This window comes from Meles meles, chromosome 8 (genome assembly GCF_922984935.1).
Source record: "Meles meles chromosome 8, mMelMel3.1 paternal haplotype, whole genome shotgun sequence".
Taxonomy (NCBI): Eukaryota; Metazoa; Chordata; class Mammalia; order Carnivora; family Mustelidae; genus Meles; species Meles meles.
Genome location: NC_060073.1, coordinates 45,410,370 through 45,424,322, shown reverse-complemented (window position 1 = coordinate 45,424,322; position 13,953 = coordinate 45,410,370). Strand labels below are relative to the sequence as shown.

Below are 13,953 nucleotides of genomic sequence, written 5' to 3'. Positions count from 1 at the left end.
ATAATTTCTGTCTGTCAAATCCTTTGGATATGAACTGTAGTTCATCCTAGAAAATTCTGTAACTTAACTGTAATTTCATTGTAATTATATTTATAGAATCTTTGTAGAATCACAGTTAATATGCAAAATATTTTCATTCACAGTAAACAGCAAGTAACCACTTCACCAAAATATTTCTCCTCATAACTTTACTCTTCTCCTCCTCCACTTGTTTTATTCTTACCATAGAACTAATTGATTAAGGTCCCTTGTTTGGTTATAAAATATAACCCTATCTGAGTTTTTTTCATATAATCCTAATTAGCATTGTCACTCCTTTGCTTCTAGAATAAAGGAGAATTTGGATATATGACTGCAAAATTAAAGAACTGTCTTCCACTAGTCACAGTTCTGTAAATGGTACAAAGATCATCTGAAATCTAGTACAGTAATATTATTTCTACAGAGGCGGTCAAAACTACAATAATTGCTAAATTCAGAAACCGATAGTTAAGCAGTTTCACAGGCTGCTATCATTACCAAAATGCACACTAGATCTATATTGTCATGCCATTAACTGATTTTGCTTTAAAAAAAATTAAATATTTGATCAAGGTCAGGAAGCTTCAGAATAAATAAGGACAAGCATCCTGGGAGAATGTTAGGGTTTAAAGCACACAGGTTCAGGCCTGGTTAAAAAAAAAAAAATCAGACACCTTGATACTGCATGAATGAATCTTCAATAGTTGAATAAAACCTTTAGATACAGCACTTTCTGAGTAGACTAGTAGCATAGCAGCTGTGGGTGAGGTGGGGGAAATGGGGGAAGAACTACTCATTGGGTACTGACCTTTTGCAGCGTTGAAAATAACTTGGAACTAGATAGAGGTGATTGTTGCACAGCATTGTGAATGTACCAGATGCCACTTAATTGTACACCTTAAAGTGGTTAATTTTACATTATGCGGATTTCACCTCAATTCAAAAAAATTTTAATGAAAATTAAAAGATACAGGGCCTTCTGGCAGAAAGGGACTTTACTTAGTGAAGGCCCCAGAAGTACAACGCCTATACACCAGCAGGGAGGTGGGTTAGGATCACTCCCACCTCACAAAACGCTGTGTGGGCAGTTTACAGAATTCCCTCTGGCAGACCCTAGTTTCAATAACAGCCAATTAAGCTGCACCATCTTGAACTCATTTCGGTGAGAATGAGAAAATGACAAAATATTCATCAGAATCTTCTAGAAAGCCGCACCGCCGGTCATCTAGTAAACCCCTAGGAGCAACAGCGAACACGAGGGTGGAAACAGTAGAAGCCATTTTTTTTTTTTTTAAGGTTTTTGTCGCGGGGGGACGGTACCAGTGAGGATTCAATAATCTTCAAACATTACACTTAAACCTAGGTGCTTAACTATGACAGATGCATCTGTCAATCGCACAGCATCTCACGGCGAAATGCCTCTTTCTGTGGCGACGAAGTCTCTAAGCCGCTTCCTGTGGCGACGAAGCTTTAAACGAACTCTCACCGCCATACCCATCCGCGGGAAAACTCCCTTCACCAGCTGAAGAAGGCGGAACTTCAGAGAGCACTCCCGCCACACAGCGCGATATGCGCCGCTGGGCTTCCTGGGAATTGTAGTTTTAGTTTTTTTATCCATGCCTTTTGTTCAGATCGGTATGGAGTGAACCAGAAAACTACAACTACCAGAGTGCTCCGTAGCGGCGAGCTGCCGCGGCGGTGACGACTGTGGCGGAGAAGGCCTGGAGGGGCTCGGCGTTCTGGAGTGGCGCTGCTTGGGCCGGTGGCAGGTTGCAGGCTGCTGGCGCTGGTGCTGAAGAGAACGGCGAGTGGGTTCGGCGTTTCCCGTCGGGGTCCCAGCAACGATGAGTGCTGCCAGGGAGTCCCATCCGCACGGAGTGAAGCGTTCAGCCTCCCCAGACGACGATGTAAATAACAATGGCGGAGTGGATGAGGGTTGAGGCCTACTAAAGGCTGGGGTAGGCCGGGAAGGGTGGTTTAGGAAGGAGGAAGGGTTCGAGGTGGCCCGAAAGGGGAGGGCCGAGGGGGAGGAACCAGAAGAATGGGAAATGTCTCCTTTCCTAACTTAGGGTCGGAAGGTTTGTAGAGGTCTACATCTTAAGAGCCAGAGACCTGCGTAGAAAGGGGGATCGAGGAAGGAAGTCCTGAGAGGGTCGGGAAGTGTATCTCGGGGCTGATGAAGCTTTTTCGTCGGGCGTTTCTACTTAGAATAGGGATGGCAAGATTCTTCCTGTTGAGGTTTAAAATGCTCCTGTGACAATGTCAAGATGCACGTTTGGACAGATTTTTTCCGACCGGAATTATTTTCACGCAGTGTACTATTGGGAATAAAACCGAAAACAGTATTGAACCGAAAATTGTACCGGGAGGGGCGTTTCATACTGACGCATGGTGATGAGGTCTGAAATGATGGGACATAGAAGCCCATTTTGATTTCAGCTACCTTCTCCTTTTTCCCCCACCCAAGCTTGTCAGCTTAAATAGCAAACCATTCATTCCTTAAAGTAACCCATTAAATATTTACTGCTCTGCCAGGTGTTGGGAATTCAAAGATGAATAAGTACGGTGCTTATCCTAGGTCTTTTTGTAAATCTGTCCTAGCTTTTAGCGCAGTGTCATGGAGACTGCAGTAAACGGAAAACTAGGTCCTTCATACAGTGGATAAACGCCATGGAAACGTTGACTGAGAAATTTTAGGGACGGGTAGGTGGGGGCATGGAGAGGTCATGTTTAAGGATGAAACAAGGACTACATCTAATTTTCTTTAAGTTATTGTTTAAAGCACTGTTTCTGAATATGTAGAATTCTTTATAGTGCAGTTCAGTGCACTTTCATAATATCTTTGTGAACCGTTAAAAGCTCACTAAAAACTACTACTAGTGCGTAAGTTGTATAAGACCCACTTCTCTTTGGATGGGAGGTGGGATTACGACCGGAATACCAAAGTTCTTAAATTGAATTTAACTTTGCAGAAAGATTAGTAATCAGGAAAGATTTGGGGATGAAGAATTATATAGTGAGATTTTTTTTGGTGCCCTCTGTTCTTCCCTGCTACTGCCTCTTAAATCTTGTTAATATGGTAATCCAGTAGTTGTTAGGCATTTATCTAAGGCATTATTTGAGTAACCTGGGTGCCATTTTAAAAGCTATTACATTGTTTTCCTCCTGGCATTTAACTGTGACTTGATTCCTAGAATGTCAGGCACCTGTTTTGCCAGACTCAGAAATATCTTTTAGCTTGACAGAAAACTCTTGATGTTAGGTAATTTAACAGAAAGTTAAAGGGATAACTCTACAGCTTCTGTTGGGATCAGTTTAAGATGACCTTTAAGACCTTTTCCAGTCTTACAAGCATTCTTTTGGAGGGAATGGTTGTAGTTGCAATTCAAGATTAGGTCCTACAACTTTCACACATTATCTAAAAATGATTATGTTGCTAATTTAAAGTGCAATAGAGTAATTGTCTTTTGATAGTGATTTTTTTTAAGTCATTTTCTTTCATGTGACTATTACTTTTACTGGCAATTAGGAGTTTACTTGTTTTAAAAACATTTTAAATACCATATACAAAATTAAAAATTATTTTTTAAATATACATTTAAGTTTTAGAAAATCAATTAATTATAATTGAATTTGTAATTGATCATCAGTTTTTTTCTTTTTTTTTTTTTTTTTAAGATTTTATTCATTTATTTGACAGACAGATCACAAGTGGGCAGAGAGGCAGGCAGAGAGAGAGGAGGAAGCAGGCTCCCTGCCGAGCAGAGAGCCCGATGCGGGGCTCGATCCCAGTTCTGGGATCATGACCCGAAACAAAGGCAGAGGCTTTAACCCACTGAGCCACCCAGGCGCCCCTGATCATCAGTTTCTAATGAACATACACTGCATATGAAAGATAATCAATTTCTCTGCTTACTCACCTCACATATTAAATGGAGATAACAAAACATTTGAAAGATGTTAAAAGTAGAAGACACCTCAGTTAAGCGTTTGCCTTCAGCTCTGGTCATAATTCCAGGGTCCTAGGATAGTCCCCCATGTCAGGCTCCCTGCTCAGTAGGGAGTCTGCTTCACCCTGTCGCTCTGCTCTTCCCCCCACCTCATTCACATTGCCTCTCTCTCAAATAAATAAAATCTTTTAAAAGGAAAGAAAGATGTTCAAAATAGATATTAAACATGGAATCCAGCTTTAAGAAAATGCTGACAGTGTTAGAAGTAAATTCTAAGAGTTACTACATTATGTATTCAGGAGGATAAATTGACTACAGTTCTATAATAAAAGGTATTAAGGATAACTAAAAATGGTCTCATAGGTTTGATTGGAGTGGAGAAATGAAAACTATTTTTAAGAGAATAGGAGGTGAGGGGAAGTTAATTTTAGTAACTGGTGGAGACCCTCCAAGAATGTGTCAGGCACCCATGTGCTTTTGAAAATGCAGCACTTGAGCAAGGTAGTTGCTGTTGTATGCTAAGGTCTTTGAAAGGAAGAACCAGAAGGACTTGACGATTGGGAAAAAAAAACAATAGGATTAAATATTGTAAATGATAGGATTATTTCTGTAAAGACTTCGGAAGATATTTGCTCTTTTAATAGAAATAGTTCAGAAAAGTTTTGGCTTTTAGAAAGTTGTTCTATTTTTAACTTGATTCTGTAACTTTTATAATTAGTTCATTAACTATCACATATTCTATCTCATTTGGTCATGTATAGCATGATGTGGAAAGATCAGAGAACTGAAGGCAAGAGGATCAGTCACTTAAACTGTTAAGTGAATTTGCCTCAGTGTTCTTTTTTTTTTTTTTTGACAGAAATCACAACTAGGCAGAGAGGCAGGCAGAGAGAGAGGAGGAAGCAGGCTCCCCACGGAGCAGAGAGCCCGATGTGGGGCGATGGGCTCAATCCCAGGAGCCTGGGATCATGACCTGAGCCAAAGGCAGAGGCTTTAACCCACTGAGCCACCCAGGCGCCCCAGTGTTCTTATTTATTAACTGGGCTCTTGAGAGAACATAAGTGAGCAGTCATTTGTATGTTGTAAGTTGTGAAACACTGCAATTCTTAAGTGTTGTTATTCTTAAGACAGTCTTTTAAAGAAGCTACTCCGTGTAGATTAGGAATGAAAACTGGGAAGTTAAATGTGCGGTCCAGACTCAGAGCAAGTGATTTAGTGAGAATCAGAACTTAACTTTCACTAGTACTTTGGTTTTTTTTATTTCTTAACTGTGTTCAGCCAGAAATAGTTAGGAACTAACTGGCATATAAAAAGATACTGAGCTGTCAGATGGAAAGAAATGGAGATTTGGAAGTTAGGTAGCCAAAATCATGAAAACATGTAAGCTTCCCAAAAAAAGGAATTTGGAAGAACCACAAGTGATTATCCAGTGTTGTACAAATACTAAATTTTTTAAAATTTATTTTTACTTAAATTCAATTAACATATAGTATGTTATTAGTTTCAGAGGTAGAGTTCAGTGATTCATCAGTTGTATATTAACACCCAGTGCTCATTACATCAAATGCCGTCCTTAATGCCCATCACCCAGTTACCCCACCTTCCCACCACTCCCTCCCCTCCAACAACCTTCAAGTTTGTTTCCTGTAGTTAAGAGTCTCTTTTATGGTTGGTCTCCTTCTCTGATTCCATCTTACTTTATTTTTTCCTCCCTTCCCCTATGATCCTCTGTTTTGTTTCTTAAATTCCACATATGAGTGAAATCATAGAATTGTCTTTGTCTTTTTCTGATTGACTTATTTCACTTAACAAAATACTCTCTAGTTCCATCCACGTCATTGCCAATGGGAAGATTTCACTTTTTTGATGGCTAATATTCCATGAACAAATACTTCAACACTCATATCCCTAGAGAAATGGTCACCATTGGGTTTTGTTTTAATTAGAAAGAGAGCATGAGAAGGGGGAGGGGTCAGAGGGAGAAGCAGACTCCCTGCTGAACAGGGAGCTGGATGCAGACTCAATCCTGGGACTGCAGGATCATGACCTGAGCCAAAGGCAGTCGCTTAAACAACTGAGCCACTTAGGCGCCCACCATTCTTTTTTTATATTTTCTAAGCCTTCTACAAATAATTTCCTGAAGAATAAAAATAGTGAAAAACAATTTTATTGAAAATTTCAATATGTATGTAACCATAGCAAGCCCAAATTTCTATTACATGGCTTTCTGATTTTCGTGACATACATACCTAAAATGGTTAGCATCCTCTGAATCAGCTAACTGCTTATCAATTTTTATGTGTAAAACTGGAACACCACATAGTTTCAGATTTCAAATAATTTCTAGTAGATTTTAGCTTTATCATTATTTGTAGTTCTAGCATTTTCATCATCAAAATACAATATGAAGAATTTAAACCTTTGTGCCCATAATTTTGTGTTGAAAGGGGGGTTTTCCTCTTCGTTCCATGATTGCAAAACATTTTCATATCTATTTTTTTAAAAGATTTTATTTATTTATTTGACAGAGAGAGATCACAAGTAGGCAGAGAGGCAGACAGAGAGAGAGGGGGAAACAGGCTCCCTGCTGAGCAGAGAGCCCGATGCAGGACTCAATCCCAGGACCCTGAGATCACGACCTGAACTGAAGGCAGCAGCTTAACTCACTGAGCCACCCAGGCGCCCCAACATTTTCATATTTAGATATAAACTCAATTAGAATGATCAAGCCAATGAATGTTTCCTTTAGCACTTGTTCAGTTTCAAATCCTGTCAAGTAAATATTGGTGTACAAATAAAAGATGAAGCAGTCACACTTTTTTTTTTAGAAAAACAGGATGGTCCGGGCTCTTACTGCGCAGTATTGCAAGATGAAGAATCTCTGTTGAATGACTTTCTAGATGAGAGTGCCAAATTTTTTCTTTCTTTTTTTTTTTTCTTTGTCTCTTGATTCCTGGGCTGGAGAGAAATTATGTAGTGTTTCAGCATCCAAAAATTCAGTCTTTAAGATTTTTGCATATAGGGGCGCCTGGGTGGCTCAGTGGGTTAAAGCCTCTGCCTTCAGCTCAGGTCATGGTCCCAGGGTCCTGGGATCGAGCCCCACATAGGGCTCTCTGCTCAGCGGGGAGCCTGCTTCCTCCTCTCTCTCTGCCTGCCTCTCTGCCTACTTGTGATCTCTGTCTGTCAAATAAATAAATTAAAAAAAAAAAAAAGATTTTTGCATATACAATTAATTTTGCCATTATCATTTGTTTAGGGCACACCGCCTATCATTTTGCATTCACTTTATTCATCTAATAATTGTGACATGGCTTTTGTCAGTTTCTGGTTTTTACCCAAGTTGCCATTATGGGTAGAAATGAAAATTCTGGACTCAACTGTGTTCATGAAAGCTAGAAGTATACAGTGGGGAGTGACATCTTCTTGAAAGATGATGCACTATCTTGGACACAAGGATGAGAAAACTCTTCTGCTGTTTTTTCTGTTTCCTTATTTTACTATTTTTAGTATAGCTGGCAATAACTAATGAATCATATTTCCTACATTTGTTTCAAGATGTACGGAAAAATATGATCACTAGGACTCCGTAATATTTCTTAGATTGTAAAAGGGCCCAACTGACCATTTGATAATTGCAAGGTAGAATGAGTTTTACTTTTTTTTAAAATAAGTTTTCTCTATTTCCGTTCTGTTTTCTCTTTCAGAAGACCTTTAAGAAAGAATATGTCTTAATATATCAATCCTTACAAATAACTAGAACTGCACAGAAAAGAAGTTGAAAACCTAAAATTGGGTCCATTTTGTGTTCCATGGTCCTTTAGACTATCACTAAAGCCAGACTAACTTTTAAGTAGCAACCATGGCAGGCTCTGGTTTCGAAATCCTAGGTACTCCAGGGCCTTGCAAAGCTCTAGGATAGTAGGTTTCAAGGTGTGGTCCCCACATGAACATCAACTGCATCATCGTCACTTAGGAATTTGTTAGGAATGAAATCCTTGAGCCCACCTTACTTGAGCCCAGACTTACTGGATCTGAAACCCTTGGGCTGTAGTCTGGCAGTTTGGGTTTTAACACACCCTCCAGGTGATTCTGGTAAGTGCAGTCTTCAGAATCAAAGCTCTGGCTGCAAAAGAAATAAAGGATACTGCCTTGAGGTAACAGAAAAGGAGTATATATTGAGTATGATACATACGCTTAGATACCTAAACAAAATCAGTGAGCCCTGTTTATAGTTAAAAAATGACAGGGTATTTTTTAAACCTTTTGTTTAAAAAAGTTGTGGGGAGAGTTTAAATTTTTTAATATTTATTACTATGCAAAAAAAACTAATGGCTAATTTCTTTTGTAGCTTGGATCTAGCAATTGGGAAGCAGCAGACTTAGGTAATGAAGAAAGAAAACAAAAGTTCTTGAGACTTATGGGCGCAGGAAAGGTAAGCATCAAACAGTTTGTGTTTTTTTAAAGTCTTTCTGTATAAATAATGTCCTTATTTTGTCTGTTGAGTGAGGCAGACTGAATATACCTGGATCCCATTTTCCTGTTCTGCTTAGGAAACACAGCTGACCTAACCAAGCACTTAAAATTTATACTATTTCTGAACCACTTCTGGGATTCTCAGTGCCACCTAGCAGTAAAGTTTAGAGACTGAATAGAGAGAAACCTTGGTTTGAGGAGACTCCTGTGGAAGAAAGTTTATAATTTGCTATCTGTTAGCTTAATGATTTAATAGTTTTCTGGGCAGACCACTTGGTAGGCCTTTCGTATTTTATAGCTCCCTCTAGCCCATGAAGTACTAGCCAAGCCTTTATCAAAAACTTAATCTTTAAAATGTTCAATATATTTTGAAATCCCTTTCAAATTGATTAACATGGTAGAAAATATAGGTGCCAGGAAAACATGACCTTTTGGGGAAAAAAACCTGTCTTGTTCCTAGCAATAATTTTTACATTCAAATAGTTATTTCTAGATACTTATTTTGTGTAAGCAAGTCAATTTATTTTTCTAACATTGCCCCAAATGTGGATAAAATAAGAAAACTTTTTTCTCTTTTAAGCTCCTCAAAATTAAATTCTGCCCTTTGTTTTTGTTATTCACATGGGGACTCATTCATGCATTTTACCAGCCATTATTGACTGTTTACAAGATGCCAGGGACCATGCTAGGTCCTGGGGGTTACATAGATCACATGTTTGGAGCCATCATGTAATAGAGGAAACCAGATAATTTAGAATTATAATTGCTGTGAAAGAACTGTGCATATAGTGCTGTGGAATCAACAGACAAGGGTAGCTAAGTCTGCCTTAGTAGTACAAGAAAGCATCCCAGAAATAGAATTGGTGAAACAAAGAGGAGTTAGCCAGACTAGAATAGTGGGGTTCAGGGTAGCAAGAGATCATGCAACACAGTAAGACCTGTACAAGGATGCATTTTTATAATATCTTTTTAAACCAGATTTCCTAGTAATTTTGTGATTTATCACAGAAAGTAATCTGAAGTTTGTCTCGATTTATGCAAATAAAATATTTGTTAAGAATATATGAAGTAAGTAATAATTTAGGGGACATGCTCAACCTAGTAGAATGAAAACTCTTTGAGTACTTAGGAAGAATAACCTAACATAAAGTGTATGAAATTTAGCTACCAGTTTTATATACCAATTATATAGTCAAATGTATCTCATTAAAACTGTGGGGAAGAAAGAACAGATTGAACAATTTAAAAAATTAACTACCAGTATATGAGCTATTTAGCATACATTAAATTATTTCCTAGCAAGGCCAAGATTGTAGCTTTGATCTTATATATAGGCTGTTTAGCTTTATTCTGTTCTGTGGCAACGAAGTATATTCCTAGCCCTAGCCAGCTACCCTGAGTATTTTACTGGTCACAAGGAGAACCAGCTAGGAGAAAGTATGAATAGGACTAGTGCGCCACTGTCATCATTCCAGATAGCAATGTATTACACATTTTCAAATCTTGATAATGGAGTGTCTTTTGCAATCTAAAGAAGCAGTATATTGAATCATTGATTTGCTTCTGTGATAATAGCCTGTAAAGCAGTTAAGTATTAATGCTTGAAGCCTTTCAGTAATATCTTGGAGTATGGAAAATGTGTCTGTCATCCTTTCACAGTAGGAAGATTTGTTATGTACTATATCTTCACAGGTGATTGGTTAAGATTACTTCGCAGTCACATTTAATCTCTCCTTCACTGTGTTTTAGTGAAGAATTTCTTTCCTTTATGAAACTAAATATGAACCATAAGGAGTGGATTGTAACTGATAATTGAGAGTAATTATGTGGTGTGATTAATTAGTAACATTGAATCAGGATTTATTTGTATATTTTAAAGTAGAAGTAGATTGCTTTAAATTCTGTTCTTGACAGTTGAAGATTGGGTACTTATTGTAGTCAAATAATAATGAGCTGGCTATTTGTTAAAGATCTATCACTTTTTTCATTATGAGTCTATTACTTTATTTTTATCTAGCTAAATAATTTCATTTGCTTTCTTTCTATAAAGTATGCCTGAGGTATCAGAAAGAGGAGATGGGAAAGTTAAAGCAACTCATTTAATTGGCCTTTTAGGAAAGAAAATATTTATATTGCTGCAATTTTTTAGTTATCTATCCCATTTAAAATTCCAGCCTGACCTCTGCATACTCTCCACTACCCTTCTATGCTCTGTGTGTTTTAAAGGCACTTCAGCTTTCTACCGTACTATAATTTACTTAACTGATTTCATTTCCCCTCCTCATCTCTATCTTTGCTAGACTGTAAGTTCCATAAAGACAAGGATCTCAATTTAATTCTTTTCCTTCACTGTATCTCAGAAGCCTGGAATAATGTTGGACACATTGTAGACACTCAGTAATTATTTTAAGTTTGTGGTCTCAAATTCTAACGTATTTTCTACTTTCTTATAGAAAGAACACACCGGTCGTCTTGTTATAGGAGACCACAAATCAACATCTCACTTCCGAACAGGTAAGAAAGTAAAATATAATTTAAGAGGCAGCGCTGCATTTGGAACCTGAAATATTCGTATGTATTGTGGGATATTCTCTGTATAATTGTGTTAATGATTAAAATATTAGATCTGGAAATGTATATGTAAATGTGTATATATAACAATTAGCATATACTTTAAAGATTTGAGAGTATATATCAATAATATTCTGACCAAGAAACTGACCTTTTTCTATCTCCGTTTTTATTGATCATATTTATCGTAGTAAGGTTTTATGCCTTATCTTGCCAACTGTTATGTAGTATGTATATATGAATTTTTTACATAAATTATTTAATATACAGTATTATTGTTGGCATATTAAACTGGCTTTGAATTTATTCACTGAGTTTTGTTTTGAAATCCTTCATAAAGAATATAAACTTGACACAAAGCCTGAAGAAATTAATTTTAGTGGAAAAAGTTTTAAAACAAAAACTAAAAATGAGTTTGGATTTGAATTCAGGCTGCTAAAAAATGAAATTTTCTCCTATATAAAATTGACACTAATCTTGGACATTATTAATAATAGAGCATAATGACCTGGATCATATTTAACAAACTTTTTAGTTAAATTATTTAAATTAACTTTATACTGACCTAGAATACGTAGTACATTTCAGAAATTAACGGGTCTTTTATTTTTCCATATAATTACTTCAAATTGATTCGCATTCTTAGATAAAGAATTTCTGAGGCAAAAAGAATACCTGAGCTTTCTAGAATGGAAAAATATTTAACTACTGCATTTATTCTTTTAAAACTGTGGACTTTATGAATAAAAATAGTGCAAGCACCACCATTTGTGACTTAAAATGAAATTCCTCTTAACATTTACAAATTAAAATGGCATACTCAAGCCTTTTTTCTCCCTGCCCTAAGATTTATATATGTATTTTAGAGAGCACGGGAGTACTTACAAGCAGGGGGAGGGCAAGAGGGAAAGAAAGAGAATCTCAAACAGACCTCCTGTGGAGTGGGGAGCCCAATTCACGGCTTGATCTTGGGACCCTGAGATCATGACCTGAGCTAAAATCAAGAGTTGGATGCTCACGTGACTGATCCAACCAGGCAACCCCTCAGAAAGCTTTGATGGTATTAGTAATGTTCTAGTTGTAATTAAGTTTGTGTTGTTTCAGTAAACTGGTATGTAAGAAAGGCGTGAATTAGAGCCATTATTTATTTAGCCATTCTCTGAACAGAATTGCCTGCCTTTTCATTGTATATCTGTTAAAAGACAAACTTTTTTGTTTGTTGCTGGTGCTTTAAATGTGAGAGAAAACTCACTTTTGAGGAACAATTAATTTATTAGACTAAGTAAGCTAAAATTTTTAAGGCCCAGAGTTCTTGGTAATTAATATTTATAATACCTGAACTTCAGGCAGTTCTGAGACTTGTCTAGTTTTAACTTAACACATAGAGAAATATAAGTTCTTCATCTTTTATCAACACTTTTGTAGTTCAGAGGGTAGGTTACTAGAGAAGTAATCATAAATACATCCTTCAGTTTTTTAATAGCAGTTAGGTATTAGTATTATAGCTACTGTAGAGAGGAAACCCATCCACAAAATGCGTTGTAAAATTAGTCACAGAGAAATCAGCCCTGAATATATTAGCATTTGTAATACGGGGTTTTTTTGTGTAATCAAATGTTTTTATTAATTTGACTAAAACATAACCAAAGTACACTGGACATGCAGGGGAAGAAGACAAGAAAATTAATGAAGAACTGGAGTCTCAGTATCAGCAAAGTATGGACAGTAAATTATCAGGAAGATATCGACGACATTGTGGACTTGGCTTCAGTGAGGTAGTAATTAACATTTTCATTAAATGGGAAGATAATTTCTAAATTGATACCTTAATTTCTGTTAGATTACTCCAGCAGTCAAGAATCCTATGTAGAAGGCTTTCTTTTTACAGTTACTTAATTTTCCATATGCCCAAATAGGTCTTTGTAGATAATGAGAAAAGGTATTTTTGAGTTTTACAAACGTTTTCTGATAGAAGCTTAATGTAAATTCAGCTTAGATAATCATTATGGCATATCTTTAATAAGCACGAACAACATACAAGTTAGAAAAAGTATTTCATGTAAATACTAGTTTAAGATCTTCCTCAGTTTTCTCCGTGATCTCTTTTCATATTATAAGTGGTTAACTACTCCAAAGTAATATAATATGTAAAACATTGATCACTTTTCCTCATTTCCATGGGTCAGTGGTTAATTTGTCTTTTTAAAAAATACTGTTTCTTTCAGGAAGATATGGTAGTTTCCAAACTAGGGGAGGGGAGTCAAGTGAGTGGTCTTCAGCGCTGTTTCTTAAAACAAAATCCTACTTAAGTCCTCATGGGTAAAACACCGGTCTTCCCTTGGCATAAAACTTGATGTTAATGGCTGGGGAGTAGTGTTCTGAAACCGTGACAAAAATTAGTGTCTTTCCCAGTTTTTGTACTGGGTAATTGTAGTATTTAAGAAGAACCTGTTGATTGATGTTCATAGGTAGAAGATCACGATGGAGAAGGTGATGTGGCTGGAGATGATGATGATGATGATGATTCACCTGATCCTGAAAGTCCAGATGACTCTGAAAGTGATTCAGAGTCAGAGAAAGAAGAGTCTGCTGAAGAACTCCAAGCTACTGAGCATCCTGATGAAGTGGAGGATCCCAAAAACAAAAAAGATGCAAAAAGCAACTATAAAATGATGTTTGTTAAATCCAGTGGTTCATAACTCCCAAACACTTAGTCTTTGTATTAAAAGTAAGCCTTATTGTTATAATGCACAGTGGAGGACTGCTTATAGAGCACAGACCTTTGTATTATAATTTTTAAAAAGGCCCTTTTAAATAATTACAAAGAGTGTTTGCTTTCAGATGCCATGGATTACACTTTTATGGGCATGACTATAACCATTTTTGTAAAGAGTAAGAGTTGTATAAAATAAGAAATAAATACAGTACTCAATTTCAG

General features: G+C 36.8%; 1 protein-coding gene across 1 annotated transcript; it reads left to right on the top strand.

Moving 5' to 3' along the window:
* Nucleotides 1-1,718: 1,718 nt before the first annotated feature.
* On the top strand, nucleotides 1,719-13,722 carry C8H11orf58 (chromosome 8 C11orf58 homolog). Its single transcript, XM_046015354.1, has 5 exons — nucleotides 1,719-1,928; nucleotides 8,320-8,403; nucleotides 10,898-10,958; nucleotides 12,681-12,790; nucleotides 13,484-13,722. Exons 1-5 carry the CDS (start codon nucleotides 1,866-1,868, stop codon nucleotides 13,712-13,714), a joined length of 549 nt encoding a protein of 182 aa, XP_045871310.1. The 5' UTR covers nucleotides 1,719-1,865; the 3' UTR covers nucleotides 13,715-13,722.
* The last annotated feature ends 231 nt before the right edge of the window (nucleotides 13,723-13,953 follow it).